This window comes from Elephantulus edwardii, unplaced genomic scaffold (genome assembly GCF_000299155.1).
Source record: "Elephantulus edwardii isolate Elephantulus edwardi_28Jun2011 unplaced genomic scaffold, EleEdw1.0 scaffold00127, whole genome shotgun sequence".
Lineage (NCBI taxonomy): Eukaryota > Metazoa > Chordata > Mammalia > Macroscelidea > Macroscelididae > Elephantulus > Elephantulus edwardii.
In genome coordinates this window covers 3,114,154-3,131,055 of record NW_006399877.1, presented here as the reverse complement: position 1 = coordinate 3,131,055, position 16,902 = coordinate 3,114,154, and the positions used below count along the sequence as shown (strand labels likewise).

General features: G+C 47.2%; 1 protein-coding gene across 3 annotated transcripts in view; it reads right to left on the bottom strand.

Moving 5' to 3' along the window:
- Window positions 1-3,395: 3,395 nt before the first annotated feature.
- The window catches only part of COL6A3 (collagen, type VI, alpha 3), a 77,286-nt gene continuing 63,779 nt past the window's right edge, over window positions 3,396-16,902 (bottom strand). For all 3 annotated transcript variants that reach the window (XM_006893447.1, XM_006893448.1, XM_006893449.1), the window contains 6 exons: window positions 15,691-15,964; window positions 15,432-15,531; window positions 13,372-13,638; window positions 12,253-12,351; window positions 4,588-4,752; window positions 3,396-3,436 (listed from right to left, as the gene is read on the bottom strand). In XM_006893447.1, the coding sequence (XP_006893509.1) occupies window positions 3,396-3,436; window positions 4,588-4,752; window positions 12,253-12,351; window positions 13,372-13,638; window positions 15,432-15,531; window positions 15,691-15,964 (946 nt within the window). The remainder of the gene's footprint in view (window positions 3,437-4,587; window positions 4,753-12,252; window positions 12,352-13,371; window positions 13,639-15,431; window positions 15,532-15,690; window positions 15,965-16,902) is intronic.

Sequence of the window (16,902 nt, the reverse complement as noted above, 5' to 3'; positions counted from 1 at the left end):
AGAGCCAGAGGAGGGTCAGTGGGTGTGACGAGGTGGTGTGAGCTTCTTGTAGACTAAACTCACAGAAGGTGGCTGGACTCTAGTCAACTTACCGACACTTTACTCCAAGAGAGGCTCACTGGGTAGGGAGGGACCAGGGCACCATGTCCCCAGCAGAGACTGCAAGAAGGAAGGGAGTCCAACCATCATAGCCTCCCCAACCCAAGGTCCCAGTGGTCCTTCCAGGGAACCAGCATCAAGGTGCTGCAGGCAGGACGCCAGTCAGTCAAAGTCATCTGAGAAACAGCATTTGACAGAAAGCAAGGAGCTTCCGACAGGGAACATTTGGAGGGTGAGGAAGAGGAAGAACGTTTCACTAGCCTTAAGAAAGAAGCAAGCAGGGAGGGCAGGGAGGGCAGCAACTCCTTTTGGCCTAGAGATTCCTGCACTGGACAGAGGTCCAGATCAGCCCACACGGGTGGCAGAGGTGTTGAGCCAGAGCCCAGTGTAAGAGCAGAACTGAACTGCTGCCCGGGGAGCTAGACAGGAGGGCGTTGCCTGAGCTTACGGGTAGCTTGGGGTTGGGATTTTTCTGGTAGAACTGGAAAGGTCTTGTAACTCTGACCAGAGCCTCAAGGCAGAATCCAGCGAGGCTGAAGCTTAGATTGAGACCTGCCTTTGAACACATCAGAGTGAAAGCTTTACAGGCTGGAAATGTATCCCAAGTGTTTCTCACCTAAATTGCTACCTCTTCCCTCCTTGATAAACCCCCAAATCATAGGCAGAATCAAGTTCTTCTCCACGCCACACTTGCAAGTCTACTCTGTGCTGATGTTTAAAGCATTTGAAAGAGGCTTCGAACAGGATTTGAGACCTACAGTAGATCAGATTTGTGTTTAGAAACAGATATGTACAAATCGACCTTGAAAATGCACAGCCAGAGTGCTTCTTGGAGGCCAGAATGGTGACGCTTTATTTCATATACTTTGAGCATGGAGCTGGGAGGATATTCCTGGAAAGGGTCTGTGAGAGGGAGACCCTCAAAGATTTACGCAGTGACTGCAGCAATGAGCTCAAGTGTATCATTGACGGTGAGGATGGCACGGGATGGGCACAATTCAGATCCGTTGTTCACAGGGTTGCTATGAGTCATTCCCAAGACGACAGCACCTGTCAGCAACAACATATTTTAACTGAAATCTTGATGGTTCAAATAACCCAAGGTTTATCGTAAAGTGATAAAACTGGGCGTGGATCTTTGGATATTAGCTGGTGATTAGCAGTGGACCAGCCGGGAGAATTGGGAGGTTGAAAATGTTGACTCTATCTTGTGTTTACACCCCACTCATGAAACCAGTGGTGTTTCTTTAATGTGATCACACCCAGCCCGGGGATAAATATTCCAAGAGATGAATATGGCTGCGGGCTGTTCCTCTGAAGTTGCAGAAATTCAGAGGTTACCACAGAAGTTCCAGAATGCATATTTCCTACTCTGGGCAAACGGATACCCAAAGGAAACCCATGACCGTTGTTGGGCTCCTGTGATCCACTGGTTCAGTCTTACGTTGAGAAATGAGGATGGGTTGAGGTTCAGTAATGGGAGACGTTAGCAGGACCTAGACTAAGTAGGAGCTTAGCAGAAGGAAAGGGTGGTTTTGTGTGCTGTTCATCAAGACAGCTAATGTCTGCCAGAGGGCACCCGAAGGGAAGGTGGGCAGAAATCCAGGGGTCCACCTCACTGCACCCTAACTTAGGCTCCCTGCCGCCGAGCCTGAACTGACTCAGAGCCAAGCCTCCAGAAGGTTTTCGGAGGTGGTGAATCATAATGGAGAATCTTGCAGGAGAATCTTTCTCTTGAAAAGCACCTGGTAGATTTTAACAGCCAGAGAGGCGTGGCCTTCAGCTTAGCAGTGTGGCTGCCTGTGCACTGCGCTACCAGAGCTCCCTTGCCTGCTCTAGAAACCGCACAGAGGTGGTCTGTCCACATGACTTGTTTGCTGATTGGGTCTGGTGCCATCTCTGAAGACGCGAGGAAAACATCTTTACAAATAAAAGAGTGCTTATGCTTGGCCTTTGAGGCTTCAGGGAATAGAACAGCGGGTTCCTGGGGGAACTGCATCTTATCTCTCAGCCATCGTGGGTGAGGATTACCTGAACCCACGGAAAGAGGAGGACAGGAAAGCAGGCTGAGGCTGTGGGCCCAATGGAAAGCGAGAGAAGAAAACGAAAGACCACAAGACTCCAGGGTCAGGGGACCCATGTGCATGGACCGTTGGAGAGGCTGCAGACTGGATCCAAAGGAGATGTGCTTGCACCGTGGGTCTCCTCAAACTCCACCCAAGGCTCCTCTGCCCTGGACAGGGGGTCTGGATACAACAGGGTGGGATGGGGGCCATGGCCTAAATGGGGCCCAGTTTTCCAAGCCAAAGCGTAATTCAAGGAGCCCTCTTAGTAGCAGATAAAGGACTTCGTTGCTAACTGCTATGCCAGAGTCCACCAGCTGCTCCTTAGGAGACAGAGGAGGCTGTAGGCTTCTGGAAACCCGCCCCCCAACACCACACTGTTCTCTACGGTCTCTGCGAGTTGGAATCCATTCCATGGCAATGGGTCTGGTTTGGTTTGATTCTGACAGAGTATTGGAAATAAGACAAACAAAATATCACAACTTTCAATATACTTTATTAAAAAGTTTCTTTGTATAAATTTCCTAAAATTTAAAAAATTAAATTTAAATCCCTCAAACCAAAAAAAAAAAGTAAACAAAATTCTTTTTAAAAACACAACATTAGCAGAATGCCAAAAATAGTCTATATCATGACTTTGTAAAAATTCTTTAATCGAAGCTTTGGTCCCAACAGTGCACCTCTATAAGGGGTTTTGCTTCCTTCTAATTAGATCAATTTTTACAGGCTTCAGAAGAAGAACTTTAGCTTGAAATCTAATGAGGGAAGCTGGGAAAACATGGAAAAATTGGACTCTTGCTTATGCACCATACACAGGCTTTCCACCTAAAGATATGCTTAAGTAGGAGAGGAGAAAGAAGCGAAGCGTAAGTGTACAGAGTAGCTGTGGAGTGAGGGTTACTCCTAGATCTTTAATATGCCTGAGAAAGGCATAGCCTGACACTCCAGAGGGAAGCTGGGTTCTCCGAATGTTCACATAAACACCAGCAGCGGGTAACTGTTACACAAGGTTCAAGGTATACAACGTAATGGGAGACAAGAGCGTTGAGACCACAGACACATTTAGCACCATGTTGGTAGGACATGCAGCAGAACGTCTCCTCCCAAGTTCGAGTGTAGATCAAAGCATGAAACGGGACAGTGGAAGGTCATCTATACCCAGAACTTCTACAAAGACGAGCTGGAACTGACTGACTCCTTCTTTCAGAGGTATGTGTTGCTGGTTGGCCAAGTCTAGGTTCCTATGACAGTCATGGCTCCAGGGTTGACCAACACTGGAAGGACATTAATGAAGGGGTAGATGTGGAGAGGGGAGGGAGGAGAGGAAGACAAGCACATTAGTAGACAAGAAGGGCACCTGAGAGTGACTCATGTCTTGTTCTCACGACCCATCTTACTTTCCTGCTCTGATGCCTCCAATGGTTCCTAAGAGCTTCCTGGTTAGTGTTTGCCATTCTGTAGCCTAAGTCCAGCCTCTGGCTTTGCATTTAGGCAAACCAAGCTCTCTCCATCCTGGCACTGGCCCCAAGTTCTCTTTAAAGACATTCTTACTTTATGACTAATCCAGCTGCTCAATAAAATACAGTGTTGACATTATTATTTATAAAAACAACAACAACAAACCACCAAATCCATTGGCTTTGACTTGGTTCCAACTCATTGGTTCAACCCCAAAAGACAGAGGAGCACTGACTGCCCCGTGGGGTTTTCAAGGCTGGAATCATCTCTCCTATCGTTCTCCCAGAGTGCTTTAACCAGGGCACCACCATGTACCTTTATTATTTCTCAGAATCAAAATGAAAGTAAGACCTGAGGTAGTATTTTGGCTCTGATGTTGTCTATACTTGTACACACTGCCACTTCCTTATCATCCTTGCTGATACTGTAACAGGGTCTTAGCAACATATCTAAGGAATGACATGCAGGTGAGTCACTGCTTCTTAATCGGCAAAAATTATGATGATGTATGCCTTTAAGAAATAAACTGGTACTTTGGAATTGTTTCATGTGCTTTTCTTGAATTTCTTTTCTTTCTTTGTGATTTGAGAATTTGTACAGTGGTTCCTCTCCCCCCAACCATTCATACACATGCTGTTTACAGTATTCATTCTGGCGCCCACCATGTAGCCTCCCTCTTGCCCTCCCTCCCCCCAACACTCTCTTCCCTCCCCTCGGGAACCCAGCACTAATCCTTTCCTTACTGAGCATTGCCTTTCACTCTTCTTCTTATGTGTCTATTCTTGATTTTTCCCCCTAACACTTGAGGAAACATTTTTCTTGACCTGAACCCTATCCTTAGTTGAGGATATGACATGTTTTCTTTTCATTGTATATCATACTTTAAATGTTGTTCAACTAAAAGTTACTGACCTGAATCACTGACACCACTTGGCGAGAGCCAAGCCAGAACCCCCCCCTCACTTACCGGGAACGCAAATCTTTTCACATTCTTTCTGTGAATCGAAATTGTTTTCATTTCCACCGCAGCCTCCGTACCAGAATCGTACACAGCTTTTGGTTTCCACATCATAGTGCCATTTTAAAGAGAACTTGTCGCAAGTTCCCGTTTCTTTTGGCAGCTTGCATATATCTTTAAAACCAAGACAAGGAAAGGGCATTAATCAGAACCTGTAATTCACTCTGGTTCACGGTTAGGAGCTTGTGGGTGATCACAGTGCTGCTGCAGAGGGAAGATAAAGGCGCCCTCAGTAGGAAAGGTAAACCTCTTACACACTCCCTGTCAGGCCCTTCACCGGCCATCGGGACGAACCAACGCCACCGAATCTACATTAACTTCAGCAGTGGCAGGCTTCTGCACGGAGGTAGGCCTCGCTGCTGGATAATTAAAAAGGAAATGAAAGGATCCCCTTCCCTTTCTATCGCCCACTCAATTTTCTCAATTCCTTCAATGCTAACTCCCCAAGGAAGAAACTGAACCCTAAAACCAGGGAGTTTTCCACTCCTTGGAAAAAAAAAGCAATCAAATAGTATCAGAAATGCAGTTCAAAAAACAGGGCTGTGCATTTCACCACAAGCCAGGAAAATACAAGTAGAAAGGGGAAATCCTGCATGAGTCACATGTGTCTATCTATGTATGTGTGTGTGCATGTGCGTTTGTGCACACACACGTGTGCGTGTGCATGTGTGCAGCTTGGCAAGTTCCCTCAGAGCCTGCCAAATTAAACAAGCCATTTGAAAGAGATGCTGACACTGATGTAAACGTCGCAAAGACAACAATGTCCCACAGCAAAGCCATCTGAGGGGAGAGAAGCATTCTTTCCCTAGTTAAGGAAGTCTACGTATTAAATGCATACTTTTGATGGAGGCCAGCGGCAAAGTGAGGTCTACTGAGTCCATGATGAGAAAGGGTCATAGTGCGTGCACAGTTAAGACTTCTGATTACAGAACCTTGTAGCAAACCCCAGACTGTCTGGGAAGGAGAGGCATTGATGCCAATGACTAGCAAAGACCTGACCCTCCTATTGGTGAGACTCAAGCTGATGGCGATGTGGAAACGCACAGGCCTGGGATTCTCACCCTTGGAAGCACAGGAGCCGGAACTTGGTGTTCTGAGGTTATGGCTGTCGGATGCCTATCGCATCAACGAGACTTCCCTATGCTTTGTAGGCCACATATGCTAACGTGGAAACTGGGGAGTGTGAACTCCCTGGAGTCCACGGAGGGATGATTAGATTCACGGAACTTGTTCTGGGCTCTTCTCACACCACCAGTCTTGGGGCCAGTGACTGGTCTCGCATACCTTCCCGGATGTGAGCCTGCACTGCTGGGCACAGCCTCTGGCCACACAACCATCCTCCTTCTCCTTGTCTAATGGAAGACTGGCAATGACTTATAACCTGCTGCAGTAGAGACGGCTGTGACTCACAGGGCCCCATTGGGTTTTCAAGGCTTTGACTCTCTATAGAAAGAGACCACCCTTCTCTCCCAAGCAGTGGCTAATGGATCGGAACCACCAATTCACCTGGCAGCACAACAGACCGCACAGCCAGGGCCTCTTAAGGGAGAAAGGAGGCGTGGGGATTATCAATGATCTCCTTGGCTCTCTTGCCTAGAAGCATAATTTATAGCAACGTAAACACATTTTCTGTGCAAAGAGAAACTTTGGAAAGGCTGCCTGATTCTGGTTCCCATCTGATGGAGCACCTGGGGTTTCCTCTCCAAACAGGAAAACAGGAAAGTGTGCGCATGTGGCGTCTGGCCAGAACGCTGCCCAGGGAGCCCGCACGTCTGCAGGCGCCTCAGCCCCCACCTAGAACACCCTGGAACAACCAGCAGGGACTGGAAACATCCTAAGATTCATGCTCCTTTTTTGCAAGAAAGACACATGTGCACCCACAGTCCAACATGTAACATTGTGGACAAGTCAGGCAGGATCCGCATCAAGTCATTAATCATGACTGACAATGCCACGGCCAAGGGCATCGTCCTCTTAAACTTCTCTGTCCATGCTTAAGGCCTCACAACCATTAGCTATTCATTTTATGAGCAGAAAAAGACTATCAGAAAACATGATAAGCTGGAAAATGGTGTCTTTTTCTGGTTTGAGATTCCCAGGCTGTAACCCTACCCACTCTGATCTTTCCTGAAGCAGCAGCTACTGATTGCTGCGTGAGCGTACAAGAGGTCAAGGAGCCTGTGCGCGTGCGCGTGCGCGTGCGCGTGCTGGAATGGCGTAGGTGAGGCTGTGCGCATGCGCGTGCTGCAATGGTAAACTTGTTCCTCAGCTTACTGGTCCTGAAAACAAGACAGTCAATAACCTTCAGGCCTGACTTTGCTAAGAGTATAAAGGACTTTAAGACCCTGAAACTATAGAGGATTTGCTTAAATGAAAAGGAAAAAACCTTCCTAAATCTACTTTTTGAGCATTGACTGCTTTTCAAAATCCTAAGAAAACTTTTGCTATTTTTAACGTTATTTTGAAAGTATTTGCAGTTGAGTTTTGGACCTTTGGAGTTTTCTTCAGCTTTTGACGGACAGACTTTTTTTGAGAAGATTTTCAAGTCACCATACCAAAATTAAAAAAAAAAATCTAAATAAGCTTTGAGGGTGAACATAACCCAAACATTGCAAGCGAAACAGGTGCATTTTAATGCAGCAGGAAGCAGACAACCCCAAAACAGCTATTTTCTCTTGACCTAAATAGAACAAGTGTTTGTGGTTCTTTAGTTTACTTCAACTTGTGGGGCTAAGTGAGTCACCATAAACACACACACACACTGCAGGCAGGTCAGTTCTGCACTTGGTAACCTCCACTGGGTTTCCAGGGCTGTTGAATCTTCACAGTCCACTTTCTCCCTCAGGACAGAGCCGGTTGCAGCACAGCACGTGCACACGACACCCCCAGGGCTCCTACTGTTAACGGAAAGGTCCTTGTCCCACTACGTCACGTGTGCTGACCAACGACATGCCTGCAGTCAGAGCAAAAAGTGATCTTTTGACCATGCCAAGACAGTGCGGGAAGACAAAGTATTAAAATGAAATGCGCAAGAAACTGGAACCAGAAAATCAAAAGGGCTGAACTCACTCAGCATTTCTTAAGCTGAAGGAACTGAAGAACACATTCAAGCCTCGAGTTGCAATACTTAAGGATGCTTTGGGCAGAATATTAAATGATTCAGGAAGCATTAAAAGAAGATGGAAAGTGTATAGTCACTGCACCAAAAGAAATTGGTGGACACAGAAGAATTTCATTAAACAATGTATAAGCAAGAGCCTGTGGTGATGAAGGAAGAAATTGAAGCTGCTCTGAAAAAAATTGGCAAAAAACCAAGGCCCCAGGAATTGATGGCATACCAATTGACATATTTCAACAAACAGATACTGCCCTGGATGTGCTCACCAAGTTGTGCCAAGCAATTTGGAGGACAACCACTGGTGAACTAACTGACTGGAAGAGATCTATTTATGTTCCCATTCCAAAGAAGGGTGATCCGACAGAGTGTGGAAATTATCGAACAGCATCATTGATATCACATGCAAGCAAGACTCTGTTGAAGATCCAAAAATGAATGGAACAGCACATCAACAGAGAAGTGCCTGAAGTACACGCTGAATTTAGAAGAGGCCATGGTCCTAGGGATATGATAGCTAATGTCAGATGGATCTTGGCTGAAAGCAGAGAGTACCAGAGCAATTTCTATCTGTGTTTCATTGACTATGCAAAGGTGTTTGACTGTGTGGATCACAACAAACTGTGGTTCACTCTGCGAAGAATGGAAATCCCAGAACATTTGATTGTGCTAATGTGAAACCTATACTTACACCAGGAGGCAGCCATCAGAACAGAGCAAGGAAACCCTGCATGGTTCAAAATTGGGAAGGATATGCACTAAAGATGTGTCCTATCTCCATATCTTTTCAAACAGTATGTGGAACAGATTATTCAGGAGGCTGGGTTCTATGAGGAGAAGTGTGGCATCAGGACTGGAAGTAGACTCATCAATAATCTCCATTATGCAGACACACAACCCTGCTTGCTGAAACAGGAGGACCTGATGCACTTGCTACAGAAGGTCAAGGACTGCAGTCTTCAATATGGATTGAAGCCCAACATCAGGAAAACAAAGATTCTCACCAGTGGGCTGATTGGCAGCACCATGATAGATGATGAAGAGATTGAAATTATTGACAGCTTCCGTTTGCTTGGCCATACCGTCAACACTCTTGGTACTAGTAGCCAGGAAATTAAAAGACGAATTGCATTGGGAAAGTCTGCTGTCAGAGACTTCTCCAAAGTACAGAAGAGCAATGATGTCAGTCTGGAGACTAAGGTGTGCCTGACACAGGCCATGGTCTTTGCAATTACTTGCTATGCATCAGAGAGATGGACAATGACTAGGGATGATAAGGAGAGTTGATGCTTTGAGTTGTAGTACTGAAGAAGAGTAGTGAATATGCCAATACTCAGAGAACAAACAAGTTCATTCCTGGAGAGGGTGAAACCAGGCTGCTCCTTGGAGGCAAGGATTCTAAAGCTTCATCTGGCACACTTTGGACATGTTACAAAGTGGGATCTGTCCTTGGAGAGGGACATTATGCTTGGGAGGGTGGAGGGACAGCCCAGGAGAGGAACACTCTTAATGAGATGGATTGATTCCGTCACTGGGGTAATGAGTATAGGTTTGTCAGAGACAATAAGACTGGTACAGGATAGAGCAGGATTTAGGGCTGTTGTACATATGGTTGATATGAGTCACAGGTGACTTGGCAGCACATAACAACAACAAGAAGACAGCTTCATTTTGTCACATGCCCTCATTTCATCTTCTAAAAGTCTAAAACACTGTCAAAAAGACCTGTTATCAATTATGAGTCACATTCTAGTCTTAGTATCTCATGTTTAATGAGAAAAAATGAGGCATTGTGCATAGGATCAAAAACGTAAGGAATACACAGGTAAACTTACTTCATCCAGAGCTGAGTTAAACCCACACCCACTGTCACCATGTTGATCCCTGCTCAACAACCTTATCTGTGGGGCAGAGCTGGGCTGTCCAGAGGGTCCAGGGCTACAGTCTCTATGGGAGAAGACTTTCAGGTCCTTCTCTCACAGACGGCTTGTATATTCAAACTATCAACTTTCTGATTAGCAAAGCCACCCCCTTTTGGTTAGCTCTGAACGACTGCACACAGCACTCCCTGAGCTGGCTGTTACTAGCCACATCTGCCCAAATAGAATGGCATGGCCAGTTCTACAGATGGATAAATTCTAAAACATGACCAAAAAGAATGTCATGCATTACTTCGATGATACTGATCACGGAATTTCTTTCAGAACATGTAGATATCGTCGATAATTTGGGATTTGTTTTGTCATAACACACGCGTTTTCCTAGTTCAGTGCGTGCGCGCTCCCACACATGCACTCCTGCACACACGTGAAGTGGTCAGAGAACAGCAAGCAGACAGCCACATCTTCCCTCCTGAGAGCAACAGTGGCTTCATACCCCAGCCTTTGGATTAAAAGTCCAGTTCTCAACCAACGCACCACCAGGGCTCCCTTGCAAAGGTCCATCTGATTCTAAATCTTGTATAACACAAAGGCAGCTGGACACTCAAAACCCACCTTTGATTGCTATCAATTGTAGAAATAAACATTGTAAAGAGAGAATCTATCTTTCCTCTGACTTTAAGATAAAAACTAATGAACTCTCCCAATAGTAATGGAAACATTGAGTTGAAGGCTAGAAAAGAATAATAATGCTCTCTACCCAACATTTTCAGTTTATAACAATAGTGAATATTCTAGTATTGCTCTTAACAACAAACACGTGGCAGCAATAAATGTCAGCGCCTGAGACAACAGTAACCCTGGCTGTGATGTGAGGGCTGTGATGTGAGGGCTGTGATGTCAGGGCTATGATGTGAGGTCTGTGATGTCAGGGCTATGATGTGAGGGCTGTGATGTCAGGGCTGTGTGTCAGGGCTATGATGTGAGGTCTGTGATGTGAGGGCTGTGTGTCAGGGCTTTGATGTGAGGGCTGTGATGTTAGGGCTGTGATGTGAGGGCTGTGATGTGAGGCTGTGTGTCAGGGCCTTGATGTCAGGGCTTTGATGTCAGGGCTGTGTGTCAGCTCAGCTGGGCCATGCTGCTCATTGGTTTGGCAGTTGTGCAATATTCTGTGATCTGATGAGTCATCCTCCGTTTTCACATAATAGCCATTTTCACTTAACATAGTCATGTTGATAAGTGAGGAGGAGAAGGTGTTTTAAATTCTCATACAATTTCTGTTACTGACATAACTAACCGCTTATGCTGAATACTCTTTTTTGATGTTACTGTTTCATACAATCATTCATATACTCTGTTTCATATAATTAATTACTACTGATATTTGCTTGTTATCACCCTGTCTTTGCAAGTCCCCAATGAATCTTCCCTAAACCTGCATTTCCCTATCCACTACTAACCACTAATATCCTAGTGATTTCTACACTTTCCCTCTTCCAACCCTCTTCTTCTCCCCTTCCCCTTTTAAACCTTTACACACTCAGTTACTCAAGTTTTTAAAAAATGGGCTTGTGCATTATTTGTCCTTATGAGACTGAGATATTTCACTCAGCATAATGCTCTCCAGGCTCTTCCATGTTATATAGCATTTTATCAAATTGTTGCTTCTTAGTGCTGAATATCCCATTGTGTGAATGTACCACAATTTCTAAATCCATTCATTTGTTGATCGACATCCCTGGGCTGTTTATATTTTCTTGCCATTGTGAATAATGCTGCTATGAACATAGGTGTACATATCTCCATTCACGTCTCAGTTCTCATTCCCTTGGGGTATTATTACTAGCAGTGGAATAATTGGGTAACATGGGTGTGCTGAACACTCTTAAACAAAGCAATAGACTATTTAAATGATCAGCTTCTTGTGGGTAAAAGATTTGAACTCACACTGTACTGAATGAAGGGTTTCAGGTTTCTCATCAGTGGTGGAGTTCCACTGCTAAGAAGCAAAATCAAGTCCTCACTCCCACATGACCATGTACTGACGGAGCAGGAAAGGTGTACAAACACTCCAGGGCTTGGACCACACAGGCAATGAGATGGCAGGTTGGACCAGCAGATGTGCTTAGAGCATCGGGACCAGAATGCCCATGGGTCGCATCCACGTGTGTTTTATGGGTCTCAGTTGGCTTCTTGGTCGCCTTCTGTGCATGTAAGCTGTTTTTTATTAGATTAAATTACCGGGTGGATGAAACCTTACTCTTTACAGCATTGCAGCCCACAAATCAATTCCAGCCTCAATGTGAGACATCAAGGAAATGACTAATGGGCACATGAAATGCTGGTTGTAGCCCCAAAAGCACCTCTCACTCCACTGGCAGCCTCCCTAAGAGTCTGTGGCAGGCAAGGTGAGTGTCTGCTACAGCCTGGACTGTGCTGGACACAACCAGGCTGGGCCACACGGCCACGCTCGGGAAGCTCCCCTGCAGAAGTCCTTTCTGGTCAGAGACTTAGAGCTCAGGAGAGAACCTAAACTCGGGATTCAAGAACTTTACTACAATCATTTCATTCACTACCTCACTTCATGCCACTCGTGGACTTGACATTTTCACAGCTCACCTGTTTTAGTGGGAACCAAAGGTTCACTGTTCACCATTAGATTGAAGGTTGAACTTGAGGCTGGCCTTGCTGGTGGTGCAGGTGGGGGCTGGCTTTTCCCTGCAAAGGATAAAGATGGTCAGAGAAGGCTTCTATCAGAAACAGAAACGGTGCAGGGCCCCTCAGCGGTTCTAATGCACCAGCAGCTCCCAGAGTGGACGGTGGACAATCTCCTCCCCTGGGATTTACAGCCTCTGAAAACCACAGGAGGGTCAGTTCCGACTCGACAGCAACGAGTTGAGTACGGCTGGACAATCCTTAGCCATAGATAATGGACACAGGTTTGCCTTCACGTCACAGAGGCTCACGACGTCCCCTCACGCAGTGAGGCCTGCAGCCGGCACGCGAGCGCCCTGAGTGACTGCACTGAGGCTGTTCGTTGCCGGCACTGCAGGACGTGGTGTGAGAGTCTCCACCTTTGCCGTCTGCTCTCGCTGCTCTCTCAGTGTCCCCTGTACCCCGCTGTACTCTGCTTCTTCTCCCTTGCTCAAATGAATATGTGGCTAGTTGGTGCAATTGTCATTGTGTGCTGTTGAGTCAGAAATGACCCACAGCTCTAAACCGCATGAGCAGAGATTGCCCGTCTTTCTCCCATAGAGCAGCTGGTGGATTTGGACTGAATGTCCCTGAGCAACACTGGTAAGAGCCCATGAGCACGTCCTGTCCACTCTCCAGTCAGTGATTAACCCTCCCTTCCCTCCCCTTCCCGTCCCAGAGAGCCATCAAAGCATTTCTTAAAGCACGTTAGTCTCTGAACAAACCCTCCTTCATCTCCCACAGATGGACTGTTAAGCACATAAATGAAGCCTGGGTTTGGCCAAGTCTCCTGGACTCCTATCTTGAAGGCTGGCCTCGTGGTAGCCTGTGAGAATTCCCTTTCCTTGACCTGAGTAATACATAATCCAATTCATCTAACCCACTGCCTTCAAGATTATCTCAATGCCTATCAACTCTGTAGGACTTTTGTTAACCTTGTTGCTATTTCAGAGTGGATTCTGGAAATGAAGACTGTTCCTCCTGTCACTTTGAGATTCCATAGGAATCAGGCCAGGGGGTCTCGAAGGTCACCTGTGCACTCACTTGTGCTGAAGCTGACGTGGTAGGTGGCCCTGACCTGAGACCTCAGGTAGCAGACCACGGACACGTGGTAAGTGTGCCCAGCCAGCAGCCCTCCGATGACGCGGTCTGTGCCTGTGAGGTTCTGCTTCAGAACCAGTGACTGGTCCTGGGCCGATGTGACGGTGAGGTCATAGAAATACGGGCTGGGGGGCTCGGGCCTGTCCCAGTGGAGCTTGGCGCTGTTCTCGGTGATCTCCAACACGTGGATGTCTCGGGACACTCGGGACACTGAGGCACAGAGACAAAGAACAGATTGAGAAACACTGTACATGACCACACTGGAGCTGGAGGCAGTGCCCACGCCCACTGCTCCTGGGCTTATTCTCAAGATAAGACAAGGAGCTGGTTCCTCATTGAATCTCCTGAGAAGTACTGGTTCTAGCAACTTAACCAGGAACCACTAACTGGGAAAGTCACAGATATCAGGAAACTAACCACACACTATGTTCCACTGCCGTCAGGTGCGTCTGACTCCGGAGCCCTGGATTCAGAGGCTGTACACCTTCACAGGAGGAAATTGTCTCACCTCTCCTCAAGTGGCTGGTGGACTTGAACAACTCACCTTTCAGTTACTAGCCCAACGTGGTACACATTACATCACCAAGGTTCATGGCTACCATTTTATTTTCATTGAAAACCTCTCCAAATATGAGAACTAGCATGTTCATTTGAAGCTCACTGGTCAAATGCAATGAACTCATAATTAAAAATAGAGTGCCATGAAATTTTAAGGCAAGACATAAAATTCTTATGAAGGAAACTCTGCTCAGTCCATAAAATAGATCATTTCCCTCTTTCTCAAGAACATACACCTTTCTCAATGGTCTCTAATGTACTAGATTTTCTAGTATCTTCTTTGTTGTTTTTTTATTCGTTATTGCACATTTTCTGCACCCTTGCCACTCCCCCAGCCCACCCCACCGTGCACCCCTATTCCAGATCACCGTCATAGGTACAAAGCCTAATCATATGTTCCTTTTGGACACATGTTTGCCTCATCTGTTCTACTTCAATGTTCATTATCTGTCCACTCTTTTCCCATTCTCTGCCCAGACAACCCATGTCTGTCCTATTGTATAACAGCCATATTGTACAGTGTTTGTTGGTATCTTCTTTGAAAGAGAAATAAGATTATACACCCTGAGTCCCTTTCTATTGTGCACGGGGTCGTTATGAGCTGGAGTCAATTTGTGAAACTTAGTAACTCCCCTGGCATCTAGAAATGTTTGAGAGGTAGAAACAGTTGTGCAGAGCTGCTAACCAAAAGGTCAGTGGTTCAAATCTACCCAGGAACACCTTTAAAGGAAAGCCTGGTGACCTGTTTTCAAAGACCCCAGCCATGAACCTCTGAAGAGCATAATTCTATTCTGACCTAGGACATCATGTGAGTCAGAATTGACCCTATGGTAAACAGTGGCATTATAGTTATAACATGGCTTTCTAGATATAAGTGGCATTTTATAATTGTATAAACACACTTGGAGTCCTTGCACTGGGCACCTGGTTTCCTGTGCTTGGCTGCTAACTGGAAGATCAGAGCTTCAAGTTCACCCAGAAACACCCCATAGGAAAGGTCTGGCAATCTACGTCCAAAAATGTAGTCATTGAAAACCACAAGGAGCACAGTTCTGCTCTGACGTGGACAGGGACATCCGGACTCAATGTCCATGTGACAGTAACCGGTACAGTCTATCGGGGGGCACCTAGAGTCAGCAAGAGAAGACCCCCAAAGAAGTGGCATGACCCAGTGCCTGAAATGATGGCCTTCGACACTGCAGAGACAGAAAGGCTGGGTGGGAGTGGGCAGGGCCTCCTTCTGTGTACACAGCACTGACACAAGTCGGGCATCTAACCGCAATACCAGGCCGGGTGGGAGTGGGGCCCAGGGCCTCCTTCTGTGCACACAGCACTGATGCTGAGTAGGAACCAACTGGAGCATCTAACAGCAATAGGCAGAGGCCCTGCACACTGAAAACCGGGAACGGACCACCGTGACCCTAACCAACCAGAGGCGGCCTTACCTCGGGACCTGGTGGTGGCCTGCTTGGTGACAGTGAGCTTGGCGGCCTGGGGCCTAGGGGCTTCAAGCTTTGTGACTTCAGGTTGCATAGCAACTGCAGGCTTAACAGGAGCCGCGGGCTTGGCAGGGGCCTCCGGCTTGATGGGGGCCACGGGCTTGGCAGGGGCCGCAGGCTTGGCAGGGGTCACGGGCTTGGCAGGGGCCTCAGGCTTGATGGGGGCCGCAGGCTTGGCAGGGGTCACAGGCTTGGCAGGGGTCACAGGCTTGGCGGGGACCACTGGCTTTGCAGAGACCGGCTTTGGGGCAGCCAGCTTTGCTGCCACTGGCTTTGCCACTGTGGCCGGTTGCACCGTGGCCGGTTTCGGGGCCTCAGGCTTGGCGGGCACAGGCCTGGCGGGGGCTGGCTTTGCAGGCGGCAGATTTACCACGACTGGCGGTTTCGTTGTGGTGGTCACAGGTTTTGTGGTGGTCGCTGTCCTCGTCATTGTCACTGGTTTGGTTGTAGGATTTGAGGTAACATTATTTGGGATGTTTCTGTTAAGACAAATTAAATATTAAACCCACTGGTACAGAGTTTTCGCTGTTATACAAAACAAGTCCTCCCTGGGTGGTATGAATGGCTGGTGTCTCTGGTTGCTAACTGAAAATTTGGAGTTCCACCCAGAGGCACTCAGCCGACAGGCTTGGTGACCTATTTCCAAAAGTCCTTCCACACATGTGGCTGCCCTGGTGTTCAGGGGTCACCACGTTGGAACACTCTATGGCAACTGGCTTCTTGGTCTATCTAGAACAGGATGGGCTTCAGAGCTGTTGTACACAGGGTCGCTTGAAGTAGCAGGTGACTCAACGGCACAGAACCACAACAGCATAGACAGAGGCGGAAGCCCTGAGTGAGTGTTTGTCTGGAAACACTTTCTCTTCCTTTTCTTTTCCCCAAGGAATAGCTGGTGGGATCCAACCTCTGACCTTTGGGTTGGCAGCGGAGTGTTTCACGACTACCCCTAGACTCCCTGAAGCTTAGGAGGGTCAGCCTGGCTGTGACCCTACAGTAGGAAGGATGTTAAGAACTAGGTATGTGCTTTGCTTGGTGTCTGCAGCTACACCCAATCATCACACACCAGGTGTGGTAGGTGGTTGCTGGTACGGCTGGACCAGGTGTGGGTGCTCCTGTCTCCTGCCTTTGGCAAGGCAACATTCCAGGTTCTCCGGCCAAGTCTAGTCCTCACACCCTTGACCTTGTGACTGGTGTGGCCAGTGGAATATTGCCCACGTAAAGCCATGCAGATTCTAGCCTGGGCTGATAAGGCCTTGCAAACCTTAGTCTTTTCTCAGGAAGCCCTGCCCAGTCATCTTGAGAAAAAACCAGGCAGGGCCAGCTGGAATGACAGCACGTCGGACAGAGGGGCCACGCAGCTGAGACTGCTCTAGACCAGTCAGGTACAACCATCCAGCAACGGCCACACGCAGAGACA